Source organism: Anopheles coluzzii, chromosome 2, assembly GCF_943734685.1.
Source record: "Anopheles coluzzii chromosome 2, AcolN3, whole genome shotgun sequence".
NCBI lineage: Eukaryota > Metazoa > Arthropoda > Insecta > Diptera > Culicidae > Anopheles > Anopheles coluzzii.
The window spans coordinates 118,655,165-118,683,009 of record NC_064670.1 but is presented as its reverse complement, the minus strand read 5'-3'; the positions used below and the strand labels follow the sequence as shown (position 1 = coordinate 118,683,009).

The 27,845-nt window shown below is 48.5% G+C and overlaps 4 protein-coding genes across 8 annotated transcripts; 3 read left to right on the top strand and 1 right to left on the bottom strand.

Moving 5' to 3' along the window:
- The first annotated feature begins 5,152 nt into the window (after positions 1-5,152).
- On the top strand, positions 5,153-18,358 carry LOC120951597 (uncharacterized). Of its 2 annotated transcripts, XM_040370393.2 has the most exons (11): positions 5,153-6,331; positions 8,908-9,343; positions 13,776-13,845; positions 13,923-13,980; positions 14,056-14,461; positions 14,828-14,900; positions 14,993-15,563; positions 15,653-15,825; positions 15,909-16,364; positions 16,463-16,537; positions 16,605-18,358. In XM_040370393.2, exons 1-11 carry the CDS (start codon positions 5,960-5,962, stop codon positions 17,164-17,166), a joined length of 3,252 nt encoding a protein of 1,083 aa, XP_040226327.2. In that variant the 5' UTR covers positions 5,153-5,959; the 3' UTR covers positions 17,167-18,358. The 2 variants fall into 2 exon arrangements, with proteins under 2 accessions (XP_040226327.2, XP_040226328.2); XM_040370394.2 differs by lacking the exons at positions 5,153-6,331; positions 8,908-9,343 and adding an exon at positions 12,634-13,112.
- A 588-nt stretch (positions 18,359-18,946) lies between these two features.
- Positions 18,947-23,214, bottom strand: LOC120951602 (uncharacterized). 4 transcript variants are annotated; one of them, XM_040370402.2, is made up of 3 exons: positions 23,112-23,214; positions 22,831-22,989; positions 18,947-19,920 (listed from the first exon to the last, which is right to left on the bottom strand). In XM_040370402.2, the coding sequence occupies exons 2-3, from the start codon at positions 22,922-22,924 to the stop codon at positions 19,820-19,822; spliced, it is 195 nt and encodes a 64-aa protein (XP_040226336.1). In that variant the 5' UTR covers positions 22,925-22,989; positions 23,112-23,214; the 3' UTR covers positions 18,947-19,819. The 4 variants fall into 4 exon arrangements, with proteins under 4 accessions (XP_040226336.1, XP_040226334.2, XP_040226335.2 ...); XM_040370400.2 differs by lacking the exons at positions 22,831-22,989; positions 23,112-23,214 and adding an exon at positions 21,676-22,109; XM_040370401.2 differs by lacking the exons at positions 22,831-22,989; positions 23,112-23,214 and adding an exon at positions 21,207-21,640.
- A 117-nt stretch (positions 23,215-23,331) lies between these two features.
- Positions 23,332-25,993, top strand: LOC120951599 (origin recognition complex subunit 4). The gene is made up of 2 exons (XM_040370395.2): positions 23,332-24,657; positions 24,725-25,993. The coding sequence occupies exons 1-2, from the start codon at positions 24,466-24,468 to the stop codon at positions 25,910-25,912; spliced, it is 1,380 nt and encodes a 459-aa protein (XP_040226329.2). The 5' UTR covers positions 23,332-24,465; the 3' UTR covers positions 25,913-25,993.
- Positions 25,994-26,490: 497 nt separating this feature from the next.
- On the top strand, positions 26,491-27,483 carry LOC120951601 (uncharacterized). Its single transcript, XM_040370397.2, has 2 exons — positions 26,491-26,754; positions 26,826-27,483. Exons 1-2 carry the CDS (start codon positions 26,575-26,577, stop codon positions 27,267-27,269), a joined length of 624 nt encoding a protein of 207 aa, XP_040226331.2. The 5' UTR covers positions 26,491-26,574; the 3' UTR covers positions 27,270-27,483.
- Positions 27,484-27,845: the final 362 nt, after the last annotated feature.

Here is a 27,845-nt window from a genome sequence, read left to right as displayed (position 1 = left end):
CGGGCAAAAGATGTCCGTCCGTCCCCGTAAATGAGGGTGTTTTAGGCGTGCCACGGTGTATATATATGACGCACGTCGTGATGCGGGATCATGAAAGCCTAAAGAGGTGCCTAGCGATTCATTTCGAACCGGTCGTCAGGGGTGTTCAACAAGCCGGACGGATGTTCAGCCTCGGCGACCCAATATTCAGATGCACTGCGCCACCATGGCCAAAACCACTAGGGTGGTGTGGACAGGGGGGGGGGGGGGGGGTGGTTGGTTTGGGCGGGGAACTTGAAAGCTGGTATTTCCCGCCCCGTGTTTTTGTGTCGTACGCGCAACAGGTTCCGAGCGATATCGGTTCGTCGCCACCCCGTGTGTGTGTTGTGCTCTTCGCTTCCAGGTTCAGGCCCGTCGTGGCAGCCGGTTTTTGCCTCGTCCCGGCCGCGTAAAGTGAGTTGTTTTTCTCGTTTCCAATACAAACTTTGCTGACTTTGTAGCGCGGCTTGATGTGGCGGTGCTTGTTGGTGGTATACGATGAGAAGGTTTCAGGGTATGAAATTCGGGCTCTGTAGCAAAGGGCATTTCAGGAGGGCATACACACAGTCGGACGGACCAAGTCGGACAACGGAAGCGGACAGCCTGATAATATATTACAAATCATTTTCGAAAGTTCTTTTTTTCCTCCCTCTTCTTCCTCTCTCCTCCTCCGGCTCATTACCGAGGTCCAGTCCAGTCGTTCGGCTCATTACCTATTCCAATCAAAAGCCTCAACATTGCCGAGGGGCTGGAATTGGTAAGCCAGGAGTATGGATGGATGGAACGGGTACATCATTATGACATGAATCATCATCATTGAAATCGAATTAGTATGCTCTACCTAAATGACATTACAGAATTGTCTCTTTTTTTTCGGGGGAGTTCGAGGTGTGTAGGCAAATCACGTGACTGCCGCGCGGCTAACGCGCTGCCACTGATGACGCGGCCAAACACATCGAAGCTTGTAGAACTGAGCTGTTTTGTTTGGTACGTGTACGTTCACCTGTCCACTGTTTTCGGTTGTTCCGCCATTCGGTTGGCCGTGTAATGAATGATGTGTAATAAACGGCACCGCTCGCCGTGGAACCGGCGAACGATGGCAAACTTTGTGTGGCATTTGTGTGGTGGCACACTGTGTGCGAGATAAAAAAAAGTAACTAACAGCTGACAAACAGCTGGTGGTTGAGACGTACCGGGTGAGGGACCAGGAGCGGTGCTAATTGGAGATGTTTGGCTGGGAAGAGTTGGTAGACTAAACTCGCGCGTTATCAACACAGCCGTCGCTATCAGTCGCCTGGCGAGATGTTTGAGAAGTTCGGCTAGCGCGAGGAGCTGGCTGGCCACGTTAAGCTGGTCGCGCAAACGCAAATCATTACGAGATGAGCCGTTGCAGCTCGGGGCGTTTCGGTGCGTAGCTTGGTGTTGTTGTTACTGCCGCTGAGAGAGGTAAATAAACTTATCAATTTATTGGAAATCGATGGAAAGATGTTCCGGCAGCACTGCGCTAAAGCTTATCTCGCGCGCCGGGCGCTTGGCCTGCGCTTGGTAGTGTGTGCGGGTCACGTTGATCCGCTGGACGCGCGGGGAATAGGATCATTAGTAGTGTGCCGGTGACGTCTTTCACAGGCAGTAGGGGCAGTATGGCAGTAGCCAGCCCCTGTTTTACAACTCCGTCCGCTTATGCGGCAAACAAATTAATACTAATTTTCATTTCAATTTACTCAATTGATTGAATGCGCGAGATGTTGAGATGGGCTGGAAATTAGTTAGAGAGAGAGAATAGACCTCCGTAAATTAATTAGAGCTTTTTCTGTATTTGTTCTCTCTCGTTCACAGCCCAACGATGGGGAGAGATGGTGATTCTGGCTTATGGGGACGGCGTGGAGGTGAAAACGTGTGCACTTTGTGACAGTGACAGTGTAGAAATGTGATGTGTAGAAGCGCATCAGAAAAAAACTCAATCGAACCACAACCAGATGAATGATTGATCGAGAAAAGCGGCCTGTGACATTGACGCATGGACCCATACAAACCTAAACGGGCGGGGTTGGGAAAAGAGTGTAGCAAACGTGGCAGATAAGGTTTGCGAATTAAACAAAAAATGTGGAGTTTGTGAGGATGTAACCCACACTGACAACAACAAAAAAGAGTGTTCGTGTGTGTGTATGTGTGGGTTTGATTGTCCAGTTAAATGTGATTTAGATGGTGCGATTTGCAAACGAGATGGCGCCACGTGCAGTCACGTGGCTACAACACGCCACGAACCCTGCTGCTACTGTGTACTGCCGGGAAGTGAAGGATTACTACCGCAGGGCAGGATTTACAGGACTTACCCAGTGCACAAACAGACACACCGCTCCGTGATGACCGTGCGGTCGTTACCGTGGACAGACTCAGTCAGTCTCAGTGAAAGAACAGCAAGCGACAAACCCTGCACTCTTCTCCAAAAAGAGTCCAACTACACCGCCAGAGGGAGGGAACACTTTCCTTCCAGCAGTTGTTGCCGGGGAGGAGAGCGGACTTGGCACACCACAACAGACGCGCGGGCATGTTTATTGGGTTCAATAAATTTCAATTTAAAGCAAAACAACGCGCTTGATTGTTGACCGACGCGTCGTCGCAAACGATCCTCTGGCAGGCAGCAGTAGCAACCGCGCACTAATTCCCGCCTCTCCGCTCACGGCTGCTAATAGTAGTAGCAGCAGTGAGTGCCGCTGGGACACACCATCGCTGACAGTGCTGCCTCACTTGTGGCGAGGCAGACAAATTAGCAACTCCAGCAAACGAAACGGGTGTTGCGGGGTGGAAGGGCCAACACGACCGCCCTTCGCGTGTCGCCTCGCCTCTGGACTAGTTGGTGACCGATGGTTGTCGTCGGCTCACGCGCGCTCGAAACGAGCCCCGGGGGCCCATTGTGTGCTGCGTTCTGGACGAGATAACATGCCCGAAAATATCGTCGACGTCGTCGTCGTCGTCGCCGCCGTTGCCTGCTGCTATCGTTTGTCAGTTTAGGGTTTAGGACAAACCGTACCGTACCGTCGCCGTGACGAGACACGCGGGTGTCTGAGTGCTGAGTGAAATACCGAAATTGTGCCGCTCCGGTGACGAACAAAAAAGATAAACTCAAGTGAACGACTGTTTGCGGTCAAAAACAATTCAACAATTCGGAACTCGGCTACCTTGTAGGAAGAGTTGCCACTGGCTCCTTAACTCCGGTGAAGAGTTTAGGGGAGTGAGAGCCTGCCCTCAGCCGGTTGAGGAGCTCTTATTTTGATCGCACATTTCGTGTCTCGTGTCTCATTCTGTTATTGGCGTGGCCGTCAACGGCCCCACCAACGACTGTGATTATGGATAGTGACAGCCCGGTGCAGGAGTACTACATCAACGACTGAGCCTGGCCACCGCCCTGGGTGCGTGGCGGCAGCCGGTGTGGAAACTGCAGACACACACCTTCCTCTCTCGACCCCTCACCAACCTAGTGTGTAGTTTAGTTTTTAAGTGAAACGGACTTTTACATCCCGCCCAAAGAAAAAAAAAACACTGCACTTCCGGAAGCAGTGCACGAGTGCTTCCCCTCCGCCTAGTAGACGAGCGTGAGTCTGCTTCTGGCGCAAAAAAAAACTCTGGGGCGAAGGGCCCTTTGCCCTGGTGGCCGGGTGAGTGGCGCACCGTCCTGCGCTCTTATCGCGCTCCTTTGCGCGCAAAACATCCCAAATTACACCCGTGAGTGTGTGTGTGTGTGTGTGGTGCGTTAAGAAGCAAAATACGCTTGGCTCGGACCGCGCGTAAACCCGCGCAACCGATTTGCGCTAATCTTCGCGCACGCGTCCCTGTTTTGGCGCAGATTTCTCTCACGTCGAGCCCCAAGGTACCTGTGTTGGTGAGCCGCGCCGTTTACAGCGATTATCGGGTGTAAGTAGTCGGGAAAGATTTTGGTAGGAATGTGGACATCCAATCCCCCCCTCCCTCCCCTCTCCCCGCTTGCTGTGACGTGTACGCGCACCGTGTTACATATCCCGCTAATGCTGTCTTTCTTTTGCGTGTGTCTCTTTCATTGCAGCCGTTACAGGAGGAAGAGAGCAAAAAACATTTATAAAAAAATACCCCACCAGCCGTGCCTGTTTGTGTGTGTGTGTGTTTGTGCGTGAAAAAGAGATCGCGCGTGTGTGTGTACAACAGGCGTGTTAATTTCGATCGCGTTCGACCGCTTTTTTTCTTTCGACAAACGCGCATAACGCGGGGTGAGGACTCACGATCACGACGACTCTTCGACGTGTGTGTCTTTCATTCGTGTTTGTCGCTTCACAGCGGGCAGTAGCAGCAGCAGCAGCAGCAGCAAGTTTTTCAACCCGATTAGCGCGCGCGCTCTCGAGATACCCCTCAGCGCCATCACCTCCCCTTCGTCGCAACAACTAGCAGAGGGTCTCTGGTGGCCACCACACTTCGTTCGAACCGAGTCTTCAGTCGTTCAGTTACGAAACAAACGCTGTGCAGGCCGCAGGCTTTTCACGACCGTTCCCTCTCTCTCTTGCCGTGCTCTCGTCGTTGCGTGCTGGTGCCGGTGTGTGCGCGTCTTGTGTGTCGAATGTTTGCCCTCGACGGTGGTCGCAAGCGGGTTAAGGAAAAGCAGTGTACCGCGACAGGATCCGCCAAGGTGCTCCCGGGTCGGTGAAAGGTGCATTGTATGTGTGTGTGCGTGTGCGTGTGTGTCACGTAGTGAAAGTTTTGTGAGAAGAAAACAAAAATCGTGCGCGTGTGTGTCGGTTGGGCGTGTTAGGGCGTTTCGGTGACACGTGGCATTATTAGTGCGTGTGCGTAACGCTAACGGCGGCTACGAAAATTGCGCCCGCAGTAACGCTTGGAAAGTGGAGCCCAACGGACGGGCGGCTAGTAACGCTTTAGTGACGGCCAGTTCCTGTTAGAGCCCCTTAGAAGAAAAAAAAAACCCACAAAAACTCTCCCTGCGTCTGTGCCTTATGGAGCAGGATATCATTAAGCGCCCGTGCAGTATCGTACCATCGTACATGGTCAACAAGATGCGGATAGACATTGAGAATCCGCTGCTCCAGAGTCACCGCCAGCGCGAAACCACCGGCATCAAGAAGCTGTACAATTCGTTCTTCGTTATGTTCTAACTGACTCGCCGCCGCCGAAGGAAAGCCTGCACGACGCGCCCCTGGGTTCGCGCGTGTTGGGTGTGTGTGTGTGTCGGGTGTGTGCGTGTGTGTGTGTGTCGTCAGATTGGAAAAAGCGTGTGCGTGCGTGCGTGTTTTTTTTGTGCAGTGCATCCGCTTGCCTCGCCGGTTCTGGGCCCATCTTTACCTTCCCTTTTGGCCGCGCGAATGAAGCGCCGCAGTGCACACACAGGCAAACACAAGGCGCTGCCGTTAGAGAAATAGAGGAAAGAGGGGAGAAAGTACCACTTAGAATTTACCAACCCGTCGCGCTAAACGGCATGATAAAGAAACAATCGTAGTGCGGGCAACTTCTGCGTAATTCGGCCTTGTTTTTTGTTGCTGTTCGGCTTTAGTGTGTAAAACTGTATTTTTCTTTAAGTCTACACCACCCACACCATCTCACTTGCAAAAGCACCGACCAAAACGGTCGAATGTTCGAGCAACCGTGTGTCCCGCTATACTGCCGTGTGACATTGTCTGCCCCATAGTGCGTGTGCGTTACGCCCGGTTACGTTGCGTTACTCGGTCGCCGACCGAGTTTAGTGCCTAGCAGAACGCAACCTTGCTGCGTGTGCTGATGATGTAGGTGCCATTGCCATTGGTTGTGCCAATTTTGCTACATACGAGCCGCCCTCCCAGAGATACTAATCTCGGGGTCTGCACGCCTGCTGGAACCGAAACTGCTGCCTGTTGCAACATCCTTTGCGGGTCGCGTTCGTTTTCAAAAGCCACCGGAGAAGAGACTTGCGCGTAGAATTACGCGAATGGCGACGGTCATCTCACTGTTGGCTAACCACTGCAACAGTCCCTTCGAGCAGCATCACCAGCAGCAGCAGCCGCTACTCCAGTGTCCAGTGTACGAGCCGGGACCGGTAACGCTTCAGCAGCGATACAGCGGTACCGGCGGCGGTGGTGGTCGTAACCGATCCGAACCGGCGGCGACGTATCAGCAGCAGCAGCTGGACGCGTTAGATTTTCATCTGTTCAGCCGAACGCTCGAGCAAGAGTTCGAACAAATGGAATACTCCGGAAGTCCCGGTCCTTACCAACAGTACCAGCAGCACGATCAGCAGCAGCAGCAGCAGCAGCAACAGCAAGCATCAGCAAGACGTCAAGGGCAGCAAGATTTCGAGCAGGTAATCGAACGCGTTCACTTTGGGATCTCGCTGTCCTTCTCGAGATAGTGGAGGGGAGGGTGTTCATAACACGACCGATGGCCCCATTTCGGGGTTGGAGATGCTCATCGCGGCTGCATTTGGATCGAGGGGACATTATCTTTGCATGCGAATGTACCCCGGTCGTCTCAAGGTTGGCACAAACACGCACACAGAGCTGATTAATATTCCTGTGACCCTGCCGCTGCGTTCATGCTGGCTTTCTTCATTCGTTTCTTCTCGGCGTGAGCCTTCCACACTCACAAAAAAAAAAAGAAGTGCAAATCTTGGCACACATTTAAATCGATCATGATACTCTCTTGTACAAGGTTTTGGATGGGTCGACAGCCAGAAGGTTCGGCCCTGGGTGCTTCTTCCCAATTGCTTGCACACTGTTGCTCATCTGCTGCCATCGCCGCCTAGCGATTGGGGTGGGTTTTCTTACGGGTGTCAACCGTATCTTATCTTGTTTGCGCGCCCTATTATTTGCTGGCAAGATTACGTCCCGACCTGTCAACCCGCGCTCTCGCTGTGGCCGTGCTGGAGGACACAATGTTGAAGAATGCACTGCTTGTGCGGTAAGTTTTTCTGGAACTTCTCGGTTGAAGATTGGCTGCTTCACCGGGATGCGGACCACTTTGTCGGTCGGAAGGCAAAAGCGCTCAACACAACAATGATCAGATACCGAACGCAGTGGAGCGGGGAGAATGTGTACACCGTGCGCCGTGTAGGAGGTGGGAAAGACCCTAGAGACGGGGAAGTACTTGGAGTGCATGTTTCCGGCTTGTTTGCACAATCTTCACTCCGCGGTGGAGCTTGCTGGGAGAGGCGAAGGCGAGACGAAAATGAATCGATCCTCGTTCGATTAGTTGACATCATTGCTATCACATACCCGCCCCTGCGGGGGCTTGACAGACAGTACGACTAGGGCACTACAACACTTCGTGATTCATTAGATTTGTTGAGCGACATTTAAGCAGCCATTGAAAATATTGCACTTCATCTTTTAGATCCGTCGATGGCTTCGTTTCCCATTTTACTCTTTTTGTGACACTTTGCCAATGCACTAAAATTACCTCGCCGAGATATCTTGACAGTTTGATGATCTCCTCCTTCTCCTCTCCGGTACATTTTATTGATAAGTTTTGTGCGATATGTCTATCTCTCTAAGCTTGTACGTGTTCGTACTTTGGAAAATTGGCAAACAGCGAACCGGGTCAACAGACTCGGTTCAGCGTGTCATAAATTAGGCGTGCTTATCAGCTTTCTGTCGGATCAGGCTCTCGATACGGCCTAGCCTCAGCCCCGAACAATATGGGCATTGTGCTGTCGGGCTGTCGCCATTTGTTTTGGGGAAAGGCTATTTTTGTACGATGTGTAATAAAAGTATGCAAAAACGGTGTGGCAAAGATTGCTTTCTTTTCGTTCTTTTTAGTTCAATATTTAGATAACTTTGACAAATGAACGAATAGTTGCGGTTTTTTTTTATTTTTATTTCGGACGGATCCATCCGACCACTTTGTTTTCAATTATCTCACCCCTCTCAATACTATACGCGGCCAGAATTCGATAGCATTTGATGGATAGTCTTTTAAAGCATCAGAAGCATTCTGAAAGTACCAAATTATTTAAAGTATTTTTATGCTTATCTTTTATTAGTTTACTAGATTTGGCAACAAACAGATGAGGCTGGCCTTGTGGTCGCAAGATTCATTAAAGGATAATGAAAACAAACTGACCATCTAAACAATTATAGCTGACCAGTTTAACTTCTATGCAAAGAACATGACAAGAAAGCAAAGTAAAGAACACTGCTCAAAATCGCGATCATCCTTTAATGTCCACTATTAAATGTGTGATCTGCGTGTCACATTCCGTAGCCTGTTGATGTATGAAATATGTTAATGTTAGGAAATAAATGAGCAATCGATATTCCTTCTTTGGAGATCAATGATCACAATTTGTCTGTACAATTTGTGACGCGTAATCATAAAACAATATATTTTGGTTAATTTCAAAAGATCACTTAACGATCACCTTAAATAGTATCCTGTTCCTTCCTTTTTTATTGAATATTTACATGTGTGTTTGGAGGTAATCCGATGGTCCAACGATAGCAACGCTGACTCTAGCAAGACCGGCCGTAGATCGTCTCCCATGTCGACTTGGAATTTGCAGGCGCGCAAAGATTGGTGTGGTTCGCGCTATATATTTTTAAATGTTTATTGTCCGTACAACTTTAACAGCGAACACGTCAGTCAATTGTCGAAATTGAATGAAGTTCAAGTTCGGATTAGTTCGATCGATCAGTTTTCCATCGCGTACAGGGTTATGAAATAGCTCAGATTCGAAAGAGAATCACAACGATTATTACAATCTCATTCTAGTTTATAGCATCAAAAACTTATTTATTTTTTTTTTATTTTTTTTTATTATTTTTATTTTAAAAAACTTATTTATAAAAAGTTTGAAATGGAAATTTTTGCTAAAAAATATTGACTTGAAAAAATGGTTATAACACATACTGAAAGACTTCTTCTGTGTCCACCCACTGATAGATCTCCCCCGGCTACAACCTGGATAGCGAAGACACGTACAGCGGTTCGCCGAACAACTTCCAGGACTACCAGAACAACTTTGTCGATTCGCCGCCCGATTCGAAGGAACCGTGGCCGATCGACTACAACAAGATGCACACCGTGATCGCGTCGAGCAGCGGTGCCAACGATACGACGAACGCATCGCCGACCGTCACGTCGGTCGCGGTTGCTACGGTGGCCGGTCCCACGATTGCTGCCGTAACCTCTCTCCATCATCAGCAACAGCAGCAGCAGCAGCAGCCGCAGCAGGATAATGGTGGAATATTCTTAAACAACGCCATACTTCCCAGTCGAAAGCGACGGGTGGAATGGATGTCACCACAGGAGGAGGACACCGACGGCACCGAGACAAAGATTGCCAACATCGATAAGGAGCGTGACGCACGTCGCAAGGGTAAGTGTCACGTCCAGCAGGCATATGTGTGTCCGTGTTTGCAGCTGTTTTGATTCGTTCTAATTAAGCAATGGTCCGGAAAAGTGTGATAAACGATAAATAAAGCCACCGTGAACGACTTCTTCTTGGTGCGCGGGGGTTGGTGGTGATTGGGATGTGTTTATCAAACTGACTGCTGAGTTGATTAGATGAGCAAACCTCAGCTCTTGGGTTTTTAGAATAGATACTCTATTTGTTTTGTAAAATTGCATTGATATAGGTTGCATATATAATACGTCAGGTTCTTCAATATTGCTATACTTGTAGTTGTATTAGGTCTCGCGTTTGAAATCTCTACAATGAGTCAGCATGTTGACTTGAGCTAAACGATATTGATACATCAAAGTTGTTTGTCTGCTTCCAACCAAGGTTTGAATAATTAGTACCACCATTAATTTGACGTCAGTTTTGCGCATTCGCTATCCAACCAGACTACATTTCTTTTTTTTTATAAACCGGTTGGTTGAAAAATGTTAACCTATCGAAATGCAATTTTAAAGTAAACAAGTGCCTTTGGGGTGACAACACGCCTAGCACTATGGGCTTAGAAGGTTTCATCCCTCCTACGAATTATGTATGACCCTTCAGTGTATGATCAATGATCAAAGAAATCATTGGATAAAGAAAGAGAAAGAGAGATCGAGAGCGATCGAGTAAGGATGACACACTGGGAATTAACAGTTGAATGATTTTTAGTTGTTATGCTTTTAAGCTTGGTGTTTGATATCAATATCAATATCCTCCCTCAATGATTTCGTTATTTGAATCAGAGTAGAAGAGTGGCTAAAGAGATTAAAATGTTAACTAGAAACTTAATGTTTCAAGATTCATACAAAATACTTCCTTTTACTACTGATTTGCGATCCAACTCACTCGACACTCTCTGTGCTGCCTAACGACACACTCACTCTCTGTTCCGACTGTTCAACTCGTTTTGGACTCAACTCACTCCCACTGTGGGCCTTCTAGAGAATCACTCTTGTTATGTCGACTGACCTGACTAGATATTCCATATCTTGGGATTCAACTCACTGATTCCTTTCACCGCCAAGTAACCTACCATTTGGGAATTCAACTCCTTGAAACGGTGTGAATGAAGTTCGAAAAGATTAACTCATAAAAATAGAAGATATAGCGAAGAGATTCATATAAACTCTCCGTGCTGAGTTGCTTCCATACCTTTACTTTTATGATTCAACTCGCAGACTCATACTTAGTGTGCACATCTCTGATGTTTGAGTCAAACCAATCTCATGGTCCTATTAAGAAGAAATGTATTTTTTTTTGTTTCCAAAAATCAATGAGCACAAACTCAACAGTTGGCAGGCAGTCCGAAGTTCAACTGTGGTTGAACTCTGGCTGTATTTCACTAGAAGGACGGATTAACGGATGACCATGATCCACCGTGCCCACCAGAATGAGTTGCCATTATGGTCTTCTCGACCTCTCGGTGTGGTGGTCAGCCATCTTTAATCTACTTCCCTCTGATAAGCCTCGGTTGTGTGGAACTTTTCCTCTCCCGCTTCGCTGAAGGTTACGCGCTCATGTACTCTGTGTTTGTGCTCTAGCTAGGTGTTTCTGTGTGTTTAAGAATCTCGATCAGGATGTAGTGGAAGCAATAGGGAGCAGAGAGACAACACCATACAAGCAAAGGATGATGGAGCGCCCGCACGCCTCACGGTTGTCGTTTGATGCAAAAGGTCAACTTTACGTCACGGGCAGCAGGCACCTCCCCGGTTATAGTGCCGGTTGGTGGTGCCGAGAGCAGCTGATAAGCAGGGCCGGATGGCAGAGTGTGATGATGAATTTGCTCTTACACACTGGCCACTCGAACCAGCGTTGCGTCGGGAGTGCGAACCACTCGAGTGCTACTGCGCCGGTGGGCAGCAGTATGTTCGTCTAGACACGGAAAAGTGTACAAACAACGACGCAAGTGAACGGAAGAAGCCGAAGAAGAGGAAGAAGCTATTCAAAACGGTGTACCTTTAGGGTCTATTGGTTAAGTGTGTGCAGGCGTGTCTCGGAATTAAGCGAAATTGTTGCAACACAATTGCGAAGGAACAAACCCGCCTCATCTTCCTACCACTGGCCGAGCACCAAAAGGAAGCCATTTTCTCAAACAAACTCACCCCAAACGTAGAGGGAGAGAGAGAGAGTGGGGTTGGAACGGTTCAAGGGAAGCGTGCCCCTTGTTCCCGTTCCCGGCGTCCATAAGTGTATGTGTGCCTGCGAGTGTGTTTTGATTTATTTATTGCCGTGTTGATAAAGTGTAAATTTATCAAGATAAGTATTTGGACAAACAGGTGCCCCGAGACCTGGTGGCCCCCCCGCTTTGGGCGCAAATTGTCTAACAGCTTGTGGCCGGTCGGTGGATGTGAGGGAGGATGTCCCACACATACACCTTACAAGCTACGGAGGTGAACAACAACGTGTAACCGTTTGGACGACAAGACCGGAGCGTCCGGTTCACCGCTTTTGTGCTTCTTGGTTCTGGCCCATTGATAGTGCAAACGCTTGTGTGCGTGCGTTGTTAATCGGAGCATCATCATCACCGTGTGCTCTGCCTCATTTTGTGTGATCGCAGGCAGGCTCTGTGTATGATCGCGTACGATCGATAAGCGGGTAAAGCGGTGTAGTAGAGGAGGGCCATCCACTCTTCCCCAGAGTGTTAGAATTGGGCGGAAATACCTAACAACTTCATCTAGAAGATGTGAGTGACAGTGGTGGGCTGGTACGTGAAAGTGATCAGATGTTCAGCCGGATCAGCTGGGGACTCTTCCAGATAGCAAGATCTATGAGAACGTGAGTGCTTCAGAGTTCCAAGAAGTGATTTGGATGCTTCAATAACACTGATAGTTAGCTATGCTACTCCGAGAAGTCATCCGATAGTGGTTTATATGCTTACCCAAGGGGATTTAATCTCAACCGCAACCGCTCGGCTGTGTACGCTCATCCACCGAGGAGCACAAGCGGCACCATATCAACACACGGAGTTCAGGAATCGCGTCATCGCATCTGCCGGGGGCCATAATAATGATGATGATGATGTTGATGGCGGACGGCGAAAGTGGGTGATACGGCATGCACGCGTAGATGATAGACTGTGGTGAATGTAGTGGTGGATTAACAGCGGGAGAGCCCCTTTAGGCCTAAACGAGCCTCAGTCCCTATCTAGTGTGCCGTGCCGTGGATTGAGTGGTTGACGAAAGCGAACCGCTCCACAACACTGTCTGTTGCTGAGCGGTGAGTTGTGTTCCCTTACACCCTCTGTGTCTGTGTGTGTGTGTGTTTGTGGCCAGTGCGTCTCCATCGACGTCATTATCAGCTTCACCTATCATCGCGGTAGAAACGCGCGCCCCAGATGAGTGTGTGTGTGAGAGCCTCCTTACCACCACGATCTTGCGAAAGCATAGAGTGAAAACTCTCGTAAGAGGGTGTGAGTTACTTCTGGAGGAGACCATTTCGGTCCCACCTGCCAGGAGTAGAACGTTGAAACACCCTCCCCCCGTTGCATCCTCTCTCGCTACGGAGTCGTCCTGGGTTACGGAAATGTGTGAAACGTACGGGTTCGGTGGCGACACGATGGACAAAGATTATGTCCGGAAGCGGTTAAAGTGCTTCAACAACAGCAACAGCAATGGCAACGAAATCGGCAATAGTAATAGTCTCGGCCCAAATGCGCACACCAACAACGCCAGCAACAACGGCACAGCCAACAACAATGAACTAGGTGATAATTCCTTTCCCAATACTTCCGTGACACCGTACTAGGGAGCGTTACACTTTGCAACGTGAAGAGGGCATCAATGGTGATGGTAGTAATTAATGTTGTGTTTCATGAATTTTTCGACGAATCTCCAAACATTCATGAATCCGTATGGATTCATGAATCTCTGAAGTTACATGAATCTCTGAAAATTGAATTTCTGAAGATTCATTCAACTCCATAGATTGAATCTCGGAAGATCCATGAATCTTTGTAGATTCAAGCCTGGCATTGACTGTCCCTGCGTACTAAGGTCTACTTATCCGGATGCGTGAACGTTTCGCAATGTAGAATCGCTTAGAAAGTCAAGAAGAAGGTTAATAAGAAGAAAAAGCTCAAGGTGTATGAATCTTTTGAGATAAATGATTTGTTCATGGTTCACAAATCTTTCGAGATTATTGATTTTTTTCATTCGAGTTTCAGATTCATTGAATCTTTTCGAAGATTCCTTCTTACGCATAGAATCATTTGAAAGGTTCATGAATTGGAGAATTCGAATCAGATACATCCAACACTACTATTATCAATGTACTGGTTCGGTTTTTTTTTTAATGAAAATGGATAACTTAATTATACTAATCGTTTCGCTTGTTTGTTTTTCTTTTCTTTTTTGTTTGTCTGCTACAGGAAGCATGCGTTGGGCCGATGATCTTGATTTGGACCTCAGCAATGAGCTCTCCAGCAACGGATACATTAGGTAGGGCTTCAAAATCATGGCTTGTTTTGGTGTTAAGTGTGTTAGTATCTAATGTGTCTTTCTCTTCATCTTTGCAGTGATTCGCTGTTGAATTTCCCTGTGTTCAAGCAAGAACTTCCATCTCCTCCTCAGAAGGTAAGTTTTCTCAAAGGATCATTCGGTGCTGGTCTGATTTGGAGCAATATTCTTAGTTTTTTTTTGCTTTTCTAGCATTCTCAGCATCAGCAACACTCCCAACAACAACAACAACAGCAACAACAACATCAACTCCATCAACAACAGCAGCAAAGTTTGCACCAGCAGGCAGCTGCAGCAGCAGCAGCAGCAGCGGCGGCAGGCAGCTCACAGGATCATTCGCAACCATCCCAACACACCACCCCGTCCGGTTTGCAACCATCGCTGAGTGGAAATGTTCCCAACTCTCACCAACAGCAGCAACAACAACAGGTTGCCCAACAACAATATCACCAGCAACAGCAGGGTCAAAACTCGATGAACGGTCCCGGTTTGATGAACAATGCGACTCATCAGCAAGCGGTAGGAGCGATCGGTGCCGGGCTGAGCAATCTGCAGAGCTTTCTGCAGAGCAACCGGCTGGACACTGATCCAAGTGGAGGTAATTGAACGGCGCCCCATATTGACGTAGATTTGCGGGGGGTTTGGAGATATTTCCAAATCCATATCCAAACTCATGAATTCCGGTGGCCTGTTATCGAGCAGATGCAAATTATCGTTCAAGCGGGATCGGTGAGCCGGTTTTTCTCGCCTCACCTTCATTTGCTGTGCGTGATTGAAGTCGGCTTTTGTCAGGCGTTAGCCTTTACCTATGAATAGTTCTCCCCGCCCCCCCCCCCTCTCCCGGTCGGGCATATTATGTGGCTTCACGAGGGCCTGTGTACATTACGCATTAGGGCCTTCGAGGCCGTGTAGAAGCAACGGGTGGATTTTAATGTGTGTTTGTTTCTGCTTTTACATTTCACAGGCATTTTGCAGATGCAGCAGGATGGCACGCTGACAGCGGCACGTGGTGACAAAACACATGACGATCATAATCGGTAAGGGCCACTCCAACAAACACACCTTGACACACAATAGCGACAGCAGCATTCTAACACCCCGTGTCTTCTTGCTTTAAATAAAAAAACAGGTTCCAGTACGTGCTGGCGGCCGCAACCTCGATCGCGACGAAGAACAATGAAGAATCTCTCACCTACCTTAACCAGGGCCAGAGCTACGAGATCAAGCTGAAGAAGCTTGGCGATCTGTCCCCGTTCCGGGGGAAGATTCTGAAGAGTATTATCAAGATATGCTTCCACGAGCGCCGGCTGCAGTACATGGAGCGGGAGCAGATGCAGCTCTGGCAGGCGTCCCGGCCCGGCGAGCGCATCCTGGACGTGGACATCCCGCTGTCGTACGGGTTGATGCAGGTGCAGCCGACCAGCAGCAACCTGCTCAACACGATCGAGGTGTTCTGGGACCCGATGAAGGAGGTCGGTGTGTACGTGAAGGTGAACTGCATTTCCACCGAATTTACGCCCAAAAAGCATGGCGGCGAGAAGGGTGTACCGTTCCGGATTCAGGTAGAAACGTACATCGACACCAACGGTGGGCTGCACAATGGTGGTGGCGGCGGCGGCGGTGCTAATGCGACGGCGGTCGGCGCAGTGGACGATAAGGACGGCATACGACCGCTCCATGCGGCTGCTTGCCAGATAAAGGTAAGGGTGTTTGGTGTGGGTAGGGAAAGCGACCGAGAACGTGTTACTGATTGCCGATCGTTTTGCTTTCCCGGACCGCCGGTCCACAGGTGTTTAAATTGAAGGGAGCCGACCGGAAGCACAAACAGGATCGGGAGAAAATACTCAAGCGTCCGGTGGCGGAGCAGGAGAAGTACCAGCGCAGCTGCGACTGCACGATACTGACCGACATTACGACCGACTCCGTCATCCAGCCGCTCGGTGGCAGCTTTAGCCCCGAACAGTAAGTGTTGCTTCCCGCAGTAAGCGAGCCTAACCTTTTGCGTGTGCATTGCTAACGAGTTTCTTCTTTCCTTCCTTTTGTAGCATTAAACGTAACGTGTCACCGCTGCTGACCGGTGGACCCACCTCACCTGGGCAGCTGAACAAGTTCGAAAACATCATGTCGAGCGTGCTGGGCGGTGGCGGTGTTGCCCCGAACGGGCTTAGCCCGGGGGTGAAACCGACCCCGACGACGACCGCAGCGACGGCGGCGATGGTTGTAGCGGCGGCCGCCGCCGCCGTTGCCGGCGTACAGGCCAACCATCCGATCGGCATCAGCAACGTGAGCTCCACGAACGGGCTGTGCAAAGCGTCCCCGCTCGGTGGCGAGCAGCCGATTGGCGGTGTACTGTCGCCCCAGCAACCGAGCGAGCTGGACGATTACGTGCCGACCATTACGAAGGAAACGAGCCCGGGCTCGCTGGCGCAGTGGCTGGCCGTGCACCGGCTGTCCGCGTACACGAAAACGTTCGCCCAATTTTCCGGCTCGGATCTATTAAGGTGAGGGGTCGCGATCGAAGGCGATCGTGAGGCGTGTTTTTTTTTGTTCGAAAAGAGAGAGACGAATTCAAAATAACGAACTTTTCTTCGTTTTGCAGAATGTCCAAGGAAGATCTTTGCAAAATCTGTGGCCTTGCGGATGGGATTCGAATGTTCAACATTCTCCATTCAAAGTGAGTGTTGCAAGAACAACCGTACGGCTATTGCTAGATACTAAATACTTACCTTCTTGTAACGCAGAGCCATCACGCCACGCCTGACGATCTACGTGAGTTTCGAAGCAAACATCTACCACGCGATCTATCTGCACTCCAACACGATCCCGGAGCTGGTGCAGAATCTGTCGAAAATTCCCGGCTTCCTAGAGGCGATCAACGCACTCAACACGCCCAAATCGTCCGACGGGGGGCTCTGGAATGGTGGGAGCACTTTCGGGGCGGCGGGCCGTTCGTCGCTTAACGCCGGTGGCGTCGTTGCCGCTTCCAGCAGTGGTGGAGCTGGCGGCAATGGTGGTGGTGGTCTTGGTGGTAAATTTTCCACCCCCGGTGCCATATCACTGTCCGTGCCGTCCCCTTCGTCCCCGCCGATCTCGTCCTCGTGCGGCATTGCCAAGCTGCAGCTGCTGATTAATGGCCCGAACGGCATCCAGGTGCTGCTGACCGAGGATGTGCTGAACAACGTGAAGGACGAGACACTGTTCCAGCTGGAGCTAAAATCGAACGGAAATATACTGATGAAAGCGGTCCACAGTGTTACGGCGGCCGGTGGCCCAGACTGCTCGATCGACGACGATGCGAACTGAATGCGGTTGGGAAGGGGCATTTTTAGTTGCATCAAAGGGTGACACGATGGGGGTGCGATTGAGGGGTTGTGGTACCTCACTTTTTTATGTTGTTGTTACGTACAATAGTTTTATACTTTATGCTTTTGCTGTACTTTTTTTATCACACAAACGATGTTTTCGGTTACGGAGTCGGGTTTAGGTACGGCAGCGCTAGTGATAGTGTGCTTGTGTGTGTGTGCGTGTATGTGTGTATGGTGTGTTGTAAGGTGTATTCGCCTTTTTGCCCGTCAAATAACATCTGGAGCAAGTAAAAAACAACAGGAACTTATCCGTCGAAGGAGAATGATATTGGCACAATGTGATTTGGGATAGGATGATGGGCAGAACCGGAAGGATAGGGATGCAATGTTGGGATGTGCAGGGGGAGTTATTTGAAGGAAGGACAAACAAGCATGTCCTTATTCCCCTGCCTTTCACACTCACCGCCTCCGCGCTTCCGACAGACACCACTCTCAGGGTTTTGTTCTGTATACATGGTTGCTTCACAAGGGCGCGATGATTCAGTAACAACGGCGTGGCTGTGGAGAGGTAAAATGGAAGAAAGATCTTACGACTGGTTCGTATACTCAAAGCATTTAGCACAGCTGTGTGAGAATGGAATCGAGAGAAAAAGAGAGAAATGTCGAAAGAGAGAGAGAGAGAGAAAATACACCTGTGGCCACGGTAAAGTGCAATGAACAGTAAAGTGATTGACTTTTTTGTCATTGTTGTTTTTTGTTTCTGCATCGGTATTCAGCTACAAGAATGCGATATTGAATGCTCCGTTTTTTGCGTGGGGAAAGTAAATATATACACAAACAAAATCCATAAACACTACATTAGTACAAAGCAGCATTAGGTTAAGGCGTTAGTGTTATTTTAAAACGTTTTAGACTTAAATGTACGCAATCATGTACCACGCGTCGTACGCCATCGGATGATTGTTAATAATATGCTTTTTTAGGGTACATGTACACACACAACACTCTGTTCTTAATTGTCTGTTTTATATACATTATAGTTTTTTTTACAAAAAAAAAGAAAGAAGAAAGGCAAGTACGTGTTCCAAGAACGTACATACTTTTTTGTTATGTTTTTAGCTAAGCTGTGCAGAAAATTTGTATTGTAAATTAATAATTTGATTTAAATATTAACATATTTTAAACTGAAATCGGGAGATGAAATAAGGTTTGGCGCGGTTTTTACGCGGTGATGATGATGATACAGGGTTTTCCAGGAGTTATCATAGTAGTGGGACACTTCATTGACTCTTTCTTAAGTCAAATGAACTCAATGTAATAGGAATTAGAATCCCATTGAACAAATCCAATAGGAATTTCCAAGGAGCCTGTCTAACAAGGTTGCCATAGAGTCCAATTTCCACCGTATGAAGTTCACTTCCAATAAGAAAGAATCAAGGAAGTGTCCCGTAACTATGGGAACCCCTGAAAAACCCTTTAATGGACGTGCGTGTGACTGTTTGCTTTTGCAAAGTCTTTGCGGTGGTACTATGTGTCTTAATAGAATTGTGTTAGAATGTGCCTTAATGCTATTACGAATAGTTAAATGAAAAAAATTAAGGAAACAAAATGTTTTTTTTGTAGTGAAAGAAAGGTTAAGGAAAGATGTTTCGATAGATGTATGTAAATAAATGATAGCGTTGTTTATCATACAAAAACAAATTGTTGCATGAATTTCTTTCACCATCAACCTCAGCGGTTAGAGAAATGGTAAGTAAGCTCTAAATGATAAGATTGAATTGATTTGAAACATTATTTATATTCTTTTCAATATAAACGTAGTTGTCCGGCTCCCTCTGTTCGCCTTTGTCCATCATCAACTTCTTCTATAAAATATATTATCTTGCACATAAACGAGAAAATAAACTTCTTTGCGTGTACCGTGTGTGTGTTGTGTGTCTGGATGTGGCTGTTATCGTCTGTTTCACCTTCCTGCTAATTGAAGTATCGCCTTTCTGTCCCTTGCGTAATAGCTATTGCGAACAAAACTGGATTATCCTCGACTATTGTTTTCAACTGATCGTAAAAAAGACATACACACACACGTACGGTCGCTCTAGATAAGAAAAGTCTTGCAATCTGTGCTACGTCCTCTGTAAATGAAGCTGAAGAAGGTAATACGTTCCTCTACCGGTTTGTATAATCGGAAACTGTGAACACACTATATAGCTGCTACCCTTATACTGTTGCGTCGCGGGGGGAGGGAAATGGAAACGAATCAAGTTACTGATGCTAAGAGCAGTGCCCGGAAAATTGTAACAGTCGAGAGTCTCTTTAATAGCTATTCAATTGTTGGGGAGGGTAAATATACACTTATCTGTTCTGCAAAAATTGGTGATTAACGGGGTTTCTGATATATCCCATAAATATACCTCATCTCTCTCTCTCTCTCTATCGCTCTCTTCCATCCTATCTGTGTTGTCGTGTAATTATTACGTGGTATGGATTCGCTAGGCCTTGCCAAGTTTTTTTCCTCTGGAATGTTTGTGCTGTGCTGGCGGCGACGACGACGACAACGACGGCTGCTGCTGCTGTCTCTGGTGAGTTCGATGCGATGAGTGATCACCGGTGCCGCCGCCAGCGGTGGTGCCACTGCCCCTCCCGGCAGGGAATCATTTCTTCTTTTTGCTCTTCTCCTGCTTCGCCTTTAGCTTCTCTTCGCGCTTGCGTTCCTTCTCCGTGAGCGACAGGTACAGCTTGTAGCCGAAGAATGCTGTAACGAAAGGAAAGCGAGTACAATTAAGTATTTATATTTTTTTTGTTTGATTATTATGTGTTAATTTGAAAACTGTTCCTGAACGTGTTTCTTGTTTATAATCGCGTCCAAAACCTCAACCCCCCAGGCGAAGAGAGACAAAACTCACCGACGATCGTTACCACCACACCAGCCAACAGCCCGTACCCGATCGGTGTCGGTTGGAACTGTTCCGTCCAAAGCATACCCACGCCGGGCATACGTTTGGCGAGCGTATCCATCAACCTCGAACCTTCCGGTTCCTCTTCCCTTCCCGGTGCACTTGTTTGAACGATTTTCTTCTGCTTGGAAAATTCATTCAGCTGAGCTAACGATTTCACAAACTTGCCCTTGAAATCCCTCGCAAACTGGCGCTTCTCCTCGTCCGACAGGTTGACGAACATGTCGGACAGGGCGCGCAGATTGTCCTGGAACTGTTGCGCCAGCGAGCGCTTCTCAGCGTCCTGCAGCAGTTCGCCCAGGGCGGCCGAGTTGAGCGCCTCCACGAATGGGTTCTCTTCATGTTCGGTGGCCATTTTTTTGTTTTGTTCTGTTTCGCGATACGCGATTATCGTTGAAGCGACGTTCGATCGGGAGCCTCAAAGCGGTAGCATTCCCGGCTGTACACTAATAAAACACAGGTGGCAAAATGCACTGCGCAGGAAAGGGTCCATCGGTCACATCGATTCGCTCGCTGTCCCCCATTGAGTGGGCTGATGGGTGTGTGTGTTTTGAGATGAGATAAAATCGTGTGCACGATAGTGAAATCGAGTAACAAATAGCAGAGGGAACGAAGAAGACAAAAAATCAAGCCGCTTATCTCCACCGATAAGTCCGCGGAGCACCGCCGCTTCGTCGTCTGTGAGTGACGTGGCAAAAGCGATGGAATACGTTGGCAGTGATGATGATAACGCGTTCTCGCGCGAAGGAGGGATTGGGGATTTCCTTCACCACAATAAAACCCAATTGACCAACAAGGTAGCCCAAAAAGGTGCTAACGTGTCACCAAACGACGCGTTAAGAACTTTGCCACACACTTTGCCAGGCGAGAAATGGCGAGAAGTACGGAGACGCAGCACGCACTCGAAACACGAAGCCCAACCAGTACAGAAGACACCCACCGGAAGCATCGGAAGGCAACACAAATTAGCGAATGGGTTCACATTTCACAGGTTTCCCTTGTATGATGATGATGATGTTGTTGTCGCCCGCTGGTTGTGTTGATGGGTTTTCCGCTTTTGCCGTTTCACTGTCGCGCTTCTTACCGAACAGGCTTAGTACGAGGAGCACGGCGACAGCGAAGCTAATTTGCCGGTAAAGAGTAGCCTTAAAAACGGTCTCCCTTCGCAACGCTTGCACCACTTGCGGGAGATGTGGCAACTGCTGCAACAATGCCAGCAGCTTGGCCTGCTCTTCGGGCGATGCGTCGGCAAGCACCTCGAGCAGTTGTTCCTCGCTCGGTAGGTCGAAAGATGGGTCCATGGTTTGACGGGGGCAGTCAAAGCGGGTTCGATTCTAAAATCAGACTAATTTGTGTGCTGCAGAGACGTTGAACTCTCTTCTCGAGTTTTTAATGTTGTCTGAAGAGATTCAACTGTTTAAACAAATGTGTTTAAACAAACAACCCAGTTAAGTTGTGTATCGAACGAGAGGGAAGCAAAATCTCACGAAAAAGGGTTCTCGAAACCTTAAAAGGCAACAAAGTGCGTACGCGTGTGTGTGTGTGTGTCTTACCGAACACGGCCAGCATAATTGCCAGCATCACGAGAAACACGAGATAGTCCGACAATCCGGCCTGCATCTTGCGGCGCATCGCGTTCTGCAGCACGCCCGCCTTTAGCTCTTCCTTTTCCTCGTCGGACAGATTGTCCATGCCCTCCAGCATGCTCAGGAAGTCTTCCATCGTGGGCATCTTGAAGTCTTCCGGATTGAACGGATTCTCCGCACCGGGTGCACTTTCGGCCGCAGCACCAGCACCACCCTCCGGACCGCCGCCCATCGCGTTAAACAGCTCCTCTGCCACGTCGCCCATTTTGCGTTGCGCACACCACCACACGGGGGAGTAATAAAGATCCGGACGCTGTTTCGGCGCTAACCCACCACGCCGCCACGAGAAGCAGCAGATTGCAATGGATGGATCGAACGGCAAACGGTTACTGACCAGATAAGCGGCCCAGACGGTGGTCGAAAGGCCTTCTAGGCGCGATGGTGGCGGCTGTGCCCGGTGCGATGCTGATAACAGTTACCTTCTGGAGGGCGGCTGGGTTTGCCACACGATTGCAGATGAGTTTGATGCCATTTATTGCATCACAAGGGCCACTAATCAAGGTAAGGCGTGTGTGTGTGTGGATGAAAATGAGCGTGTTCTTCCACTTCTAAAGCAGATCTTCTTGAAGGAGGTACCATACGGACAATATGTTACGTATTCAAGGCCATGTTTTTTGGTTGTAACCTTCATCGGCACTAAGATCAAAGGTGAGCACGTGTAATGAATTGAGTTTTGATGTTTAAGGGGAGATTACGGCTTAGACAGATTATAATTTTAGCAAATAATTCCTAATTTTACGTGCCCATAAAGGTATAACTAGTACTTAAAACTGGATCCGGGATGGTTCGACGGTCTAGTTGTGCCGATAGGGAGACGCAAATGCCTAACGAGCCTCATTTATCATCAGGGTAGCCCAACGTACCAAGGGTATGTTCTCCGGTTACTTGGTAAAGTCAAGCTCCAGCTCATGCCAAATGCTTCTAAGAACCACATCTTGGACACAACGGTACACTGAAAAGAACCCTCCCTTGTCGGCTTTCGTTAGGACCATAGGGAAGCGTCCTGACAGAACAAACCCTCCCTCAAACGTACCCCCACAACTCATCCTACTCCGTACATACCACCGAGGCCAATCACGACGATTGCCGGGATGATGAAGACCGCGTTCGGGAATCCGTGCTGGAACGGGTCGTTGCTGGAGCTGAGTTCAACCATTTTTTTCACGCGGTGCTTCCGGCGGAGCGCTTGCTAGGGGCTGGGAGGGCGTCACGAATCAAAAGCTAAAGGAGGGAACAGGAAACATTCCATTACTTTCCAGCGTTCTGCATTGCAAACATAGAAAGCCGGCAAATTCGCGTTTAAGCACGTATGTGTGTTTGTGTGTGTTTGTGGGGGTCTTTACCTTGCTGTAATATTGTTTACGGTACGATATTTCTTCGATTGATATTGTCGTTATCGATAAGATTACGGTTTCAAAACACGTAGGCAAAATGTTTTCTTTTTGCTGTTTTTTTGTTTCTGCTGCGTTGGCTGTCAGATGTCAGTGTGGCCAGATTATTTTGGCGGTTTTCGGTAGGCGCATCAAAATTTTATCGGTAGTTTTCGGTAGGTTAGGGCGGTGGCAACGCTTTTTCGCATGCGATTTTATCGAACAAGATTTGTATGAGCGTTTCTACATACACCGAGACTGCAGCTGAGAAAAAAGCTGACAGCATGCTTTGACAGCGACTGACAGCATTTTCGGTGAGAGAAATCTCCTCAGCATGCAAAGAACGATGGAGCTGAGAAAAAATTAAATTGGCAGTTTATAGCGAACGATCAATTATAGTTTGCATTTTTGCAGTCTAATAATCGTAGAAATATTACTAACAAGTCAAAGAATTTTTTTACTTCATTTTAGCGATTCAAATGGATTTTTACAACATAATTTTAAAAGTCTCATCTCGGCGCTTTCCGGAGCTTCTGCACACACCGGCGTGAGAAACCGGTTGTCAATTCTCTCACAGCCATCTCTCAGCTGCAGTCTCGGTGTATGTAGAAACGCTCTATGGGATTTGACAGATAACGTCGGACGTGCGATTTCGTCGCCCGACGTTATCTGTCAAATCCCATATAAAAATTTGACAGGCCGTCCGATAAAATCGCATGCGAAAAAGCGTTGCCACCGCCCCAAGTAACAAATGAGGATAGCGATTCTTGAAACAGTATCCCAAGCGCCACATATTAAGCTTAAACGACTGAAAAATCGAATATCTGTAGTTTTCGGTAGGACAAATGGAAAATCGGTAGTTTTAGGGCGGTCATCTGTGAATCGGTAGGCATATAAAAAATCGGTAGGAATACAGATAAATCGTTATTTCTGGTCACTCTGGTCAGATGCCAGTGTGTTTAGCAGGGTAGGTTGAAGGCTGGACTGCGACAGTTGGGTTTGACAGAAAACATCGCACAACATCGCTCACAATTCGAGAAAGTTTCAAGATGTTTTATTTTATTTTTTAATTTTTTCAATTCTGGAGCAGAAATTATACAAAATCTTAAAACTTTGTTGATGATTTTGATCTAAAAATGCAAAAACAATACAACATCGTGCACGAAACATTCAAAACTTAACGAACAACAGCTTGAACGAAACTACGCTTTTGGCGCCAAACGTCACGAGTTGTTTACCTTTCGGTGGTGGCGTGCGGCACAAGCAAAACTGTGATAAAATCATTTAAAAAGAACTTAACTGACTGACTAAAAAGAAAATACGAACCATGCCGGACGGCTGCAGTGATTTGGACAGCACGCGCAGGTTCCTCAAAGTCCGTCTGCTCACCGATCGTGCGTCGTTTCACGGGTACGAAGCGGAGCGGCAACAAATCCACGATCTGCTCGAGCGCACCGCGGAACATGGTGAATCAAACAGTGCGCTGCTGCTGGGACCGAGAGGGATCGGGAAAACCACCGTAAGTTGTCCTTAGAATGATTATTTTACTACTTAATAAACACGTTGGTACGCGTATCTACTTCTAGCTGGTAACATCCGTGCTGGTCCAACTGCTGTCCAAAGAAACATTCCACCGCAACAGTTTGGTCGTGTACCTGAACGGTTTGATACACATCGACGATCGGATTGCCCTGAAATCAGCAACCGCCCAAATGAATCTCGAAAATGCGGTCGACGGTAAAGTGTTCGGTTCGTTCGCAGAAAATCTTGCCTTCCTGCTGGAATGCCTCAAGGCGGGCGATCGGAAGAAATCCAAGAGCGTCATCTTTCTGCTGGAAGAGTTCGATCTGTTCTGCTCGCACCACAACCAGACGCTGCTGTACAACCTGTTCGACGTGGCCCAGTCCGCTCAGGCACCGATCTGTGTGCTGGGCCTGACCGCCCGCCTGGACGTGATCGAGCTGCTCGAGAAGCGCGTAAAGTCACGCTTCTCCCATCGGCAAATCTTTCTGCTCCCGCGGGAGGACGGGTTCGAGGAACGGTTGGAGCTGTTCGGCAGCTTGCTGAAGCTGCCCACCGAGCAGGAGGTACGCACGTTCGCTGCCACCCATCCCACCATCCCGCCGGACGTGCTCAACAACGACGAGCTAGCGCTGCTGCGCAATCTGTTCAATCCACGCCAGTACAACCTGCCCTCCAAATGGGTCACACAGTGGAATCGGACCATCGACAAGCTGCTCAAGAGTGCGGAAGTGCAAACGGTGCTGCAGAACATGTACGAGTACGATGTGCTGGAAGGGCCGTTCCGGATGCAGCTGTTTGAGCTGGTGAACGGGCTGGACGATGAACATGGGGCCATTACGATCGAGTCCATTCAGCAGCTGGGCGAACGGTACGAATCGGACGACAAGGTAAAGCTGCTGGCCGGATCCTCCGTGCTCGAGATCTGTCTCGTCATCGCGATCAAGCACCATTCGGAGATTTACGATCGCGATCCGTTCAACTTCGAGATGATACTGACGCGCTTCAGCAAGTGGGCCAACAGCAGCTCCAGCATGCAGGGCATCGAGCGGCCGGTCGTGCTGAAAGCGTTCGAGCATCTGAAGCAGCTGGAGTTTGTCGCACCGCTTACCGGGGGCGGGCTGGCGAAGGTCCAGAAGGAGTACCAGCTGCATCGGTTGCTGCTAACGTACGGCCAGATACGTCAGGCCGTTCAGCGGATGCAGTTTCTACCGACCGAAATCAGCCAGTGGGAGCAGAGCTCGCTGGTGTGAGGATCGGCGGCGGGGGTGTGTTGGAACAGGTTGCGGAATAAATTATACTCACTTATTTATTACGAATCAGAAAAAGGGGGACAAATTTGCTTTGAAGAGATGACAAAGGCGAGTTAAAGAGAAATAACGACCAGTTTGGAGGAAAAGTTTGAATTCGCGTCGCCAATAAGCCTCTCTAACACTCAATCGAAGGTCAATTCACCTGTTGTAGGAACGCTTCTAAGGGCGGCAATCCACTGAAAGATTCAATCCGCCACTCAATTTTGTTGTAGAGTGGACGTTTCGCGTAATAGTTGGTTCCATTTTAAGTGAAAAAAGCTACTTTCGCTCTTCAACGAATCTTTCCATATTGGACGACCTTTGAATAGCGAGAAGAAGCTAACTTTTTGGACGGGAAATATCGCTCTGGATGAGTAAAAATCAATAAAAACAGACATAGATGAAAACAAACCATCCGTCTGGGAAGGCGGCACCCCGCACGAGGCAAGCGACCTCATTTGCATTTGCATAATCCGATAGGGGCGCTGTGAATAAAACCGTTCCCTGTGTGAGAAAAAACCAACCGTATAAATAAAGATTCGAATGTTAGGTTGAACAAACAGTCCCATCCAGAAGGCCACCGTGAAAAGAAAGCATCACCCGCCGATCCCCAACGATAGACGATGAAGTTGGTTGTGTTTTTTGCCCTCATCTGCTACGCAATCGGTAGCGAATCGCCCGGCTTCTTTATCAAGCTGTCCAAGAGTGTGCCCCGCATTGGACGGCGGGGCGATTTGGAGAACTTTTTCCTCAAGCAGTCGAAAAGTGTGCCCCGTATAGGACGGCGTGCCGGTGGATTTCACGTGAGTCGGCTTGAGAGGCTATTTTTAGATCATAAATTTTAAAAACTTTATCTCTTTTCTACTTCATTCAGATGGCAGCAGTGGCCCCGCAAGAGGCCCACGGCTCGAGCTGGTTCGAGCGGTACATGAAAACGGCCAAGCGTCCCAACGGTGGCGGTTCGCTCGTACCGGACGATTTCGGCAAATCCTACAAGAAAATTCGCCCGCTCGATCTCAACCACATCATCGACATCCTGTCGGACGATCTGTTCTTCGGGTCCGATCTGAAGTTTATCTCCTGGGAGGTGCTGGACGAAGCGCTGGAGGAAGATCCGGAACTGCTGCAGAAGCTGGCGTCGCTCGCACGCGACAAGGAGGTGCAGCAGCTGAAGAAGCTGCTCGGCGAGCAGGACGATGAGCTGGTAAAGTATGTGCCGATCGATCGGAACGAGATCAATGGGGCCAGCAGCCGGGCGTACATGTACCGGTTGGATCGTACCGATCCGAACAAGGAGCGGCTTGAGTATCAGCAGTAAAGTTTTGGGGCGCTTTTTTATATCACGCGCTTCTTCTGTCTACTGCCCTATGCTAAATGAGGATAATATATAAAACGGGGACGCAGAATGGATGGAGCGGAATCACTACCGGATTGGGGCGTACGGAACAACGGGTGTAGTCTTTCAACTGTATCTGTATGTGTGCGTGTGTTACATGAATAAAGTTGTGTCGTGTGTTTTTTCAGTGCAAGAACATTGTTTGTGCGAAACCTATTAAGTACCGCGCAGACTGTCTTTGCTGCCGGGGGACGGTCTTTACAAAGCTTGAACAAAGGTGGCTTTACCTACCCGATACCGATTCCGCGATCGGATTCGACTCCGGAGCCGATTTTGGAGTTGATGCTGGAGCCAATTCCGAAGTTGAATACGAATCCTAATCAGATTCGTAATCAGCTCTGGAATCCGAATCGGCTCCGGATTCAGAATCGACTTGGGAATAGCAAATTTGCTCCGGAAACGGAATCAGAATGGCTTCCAATATTGGAATTTGCTCCGGAATGAGAACCAGTTCTTGAATTGAAATAAGATGTTTCAGAAACGAAATATATCGGAAAT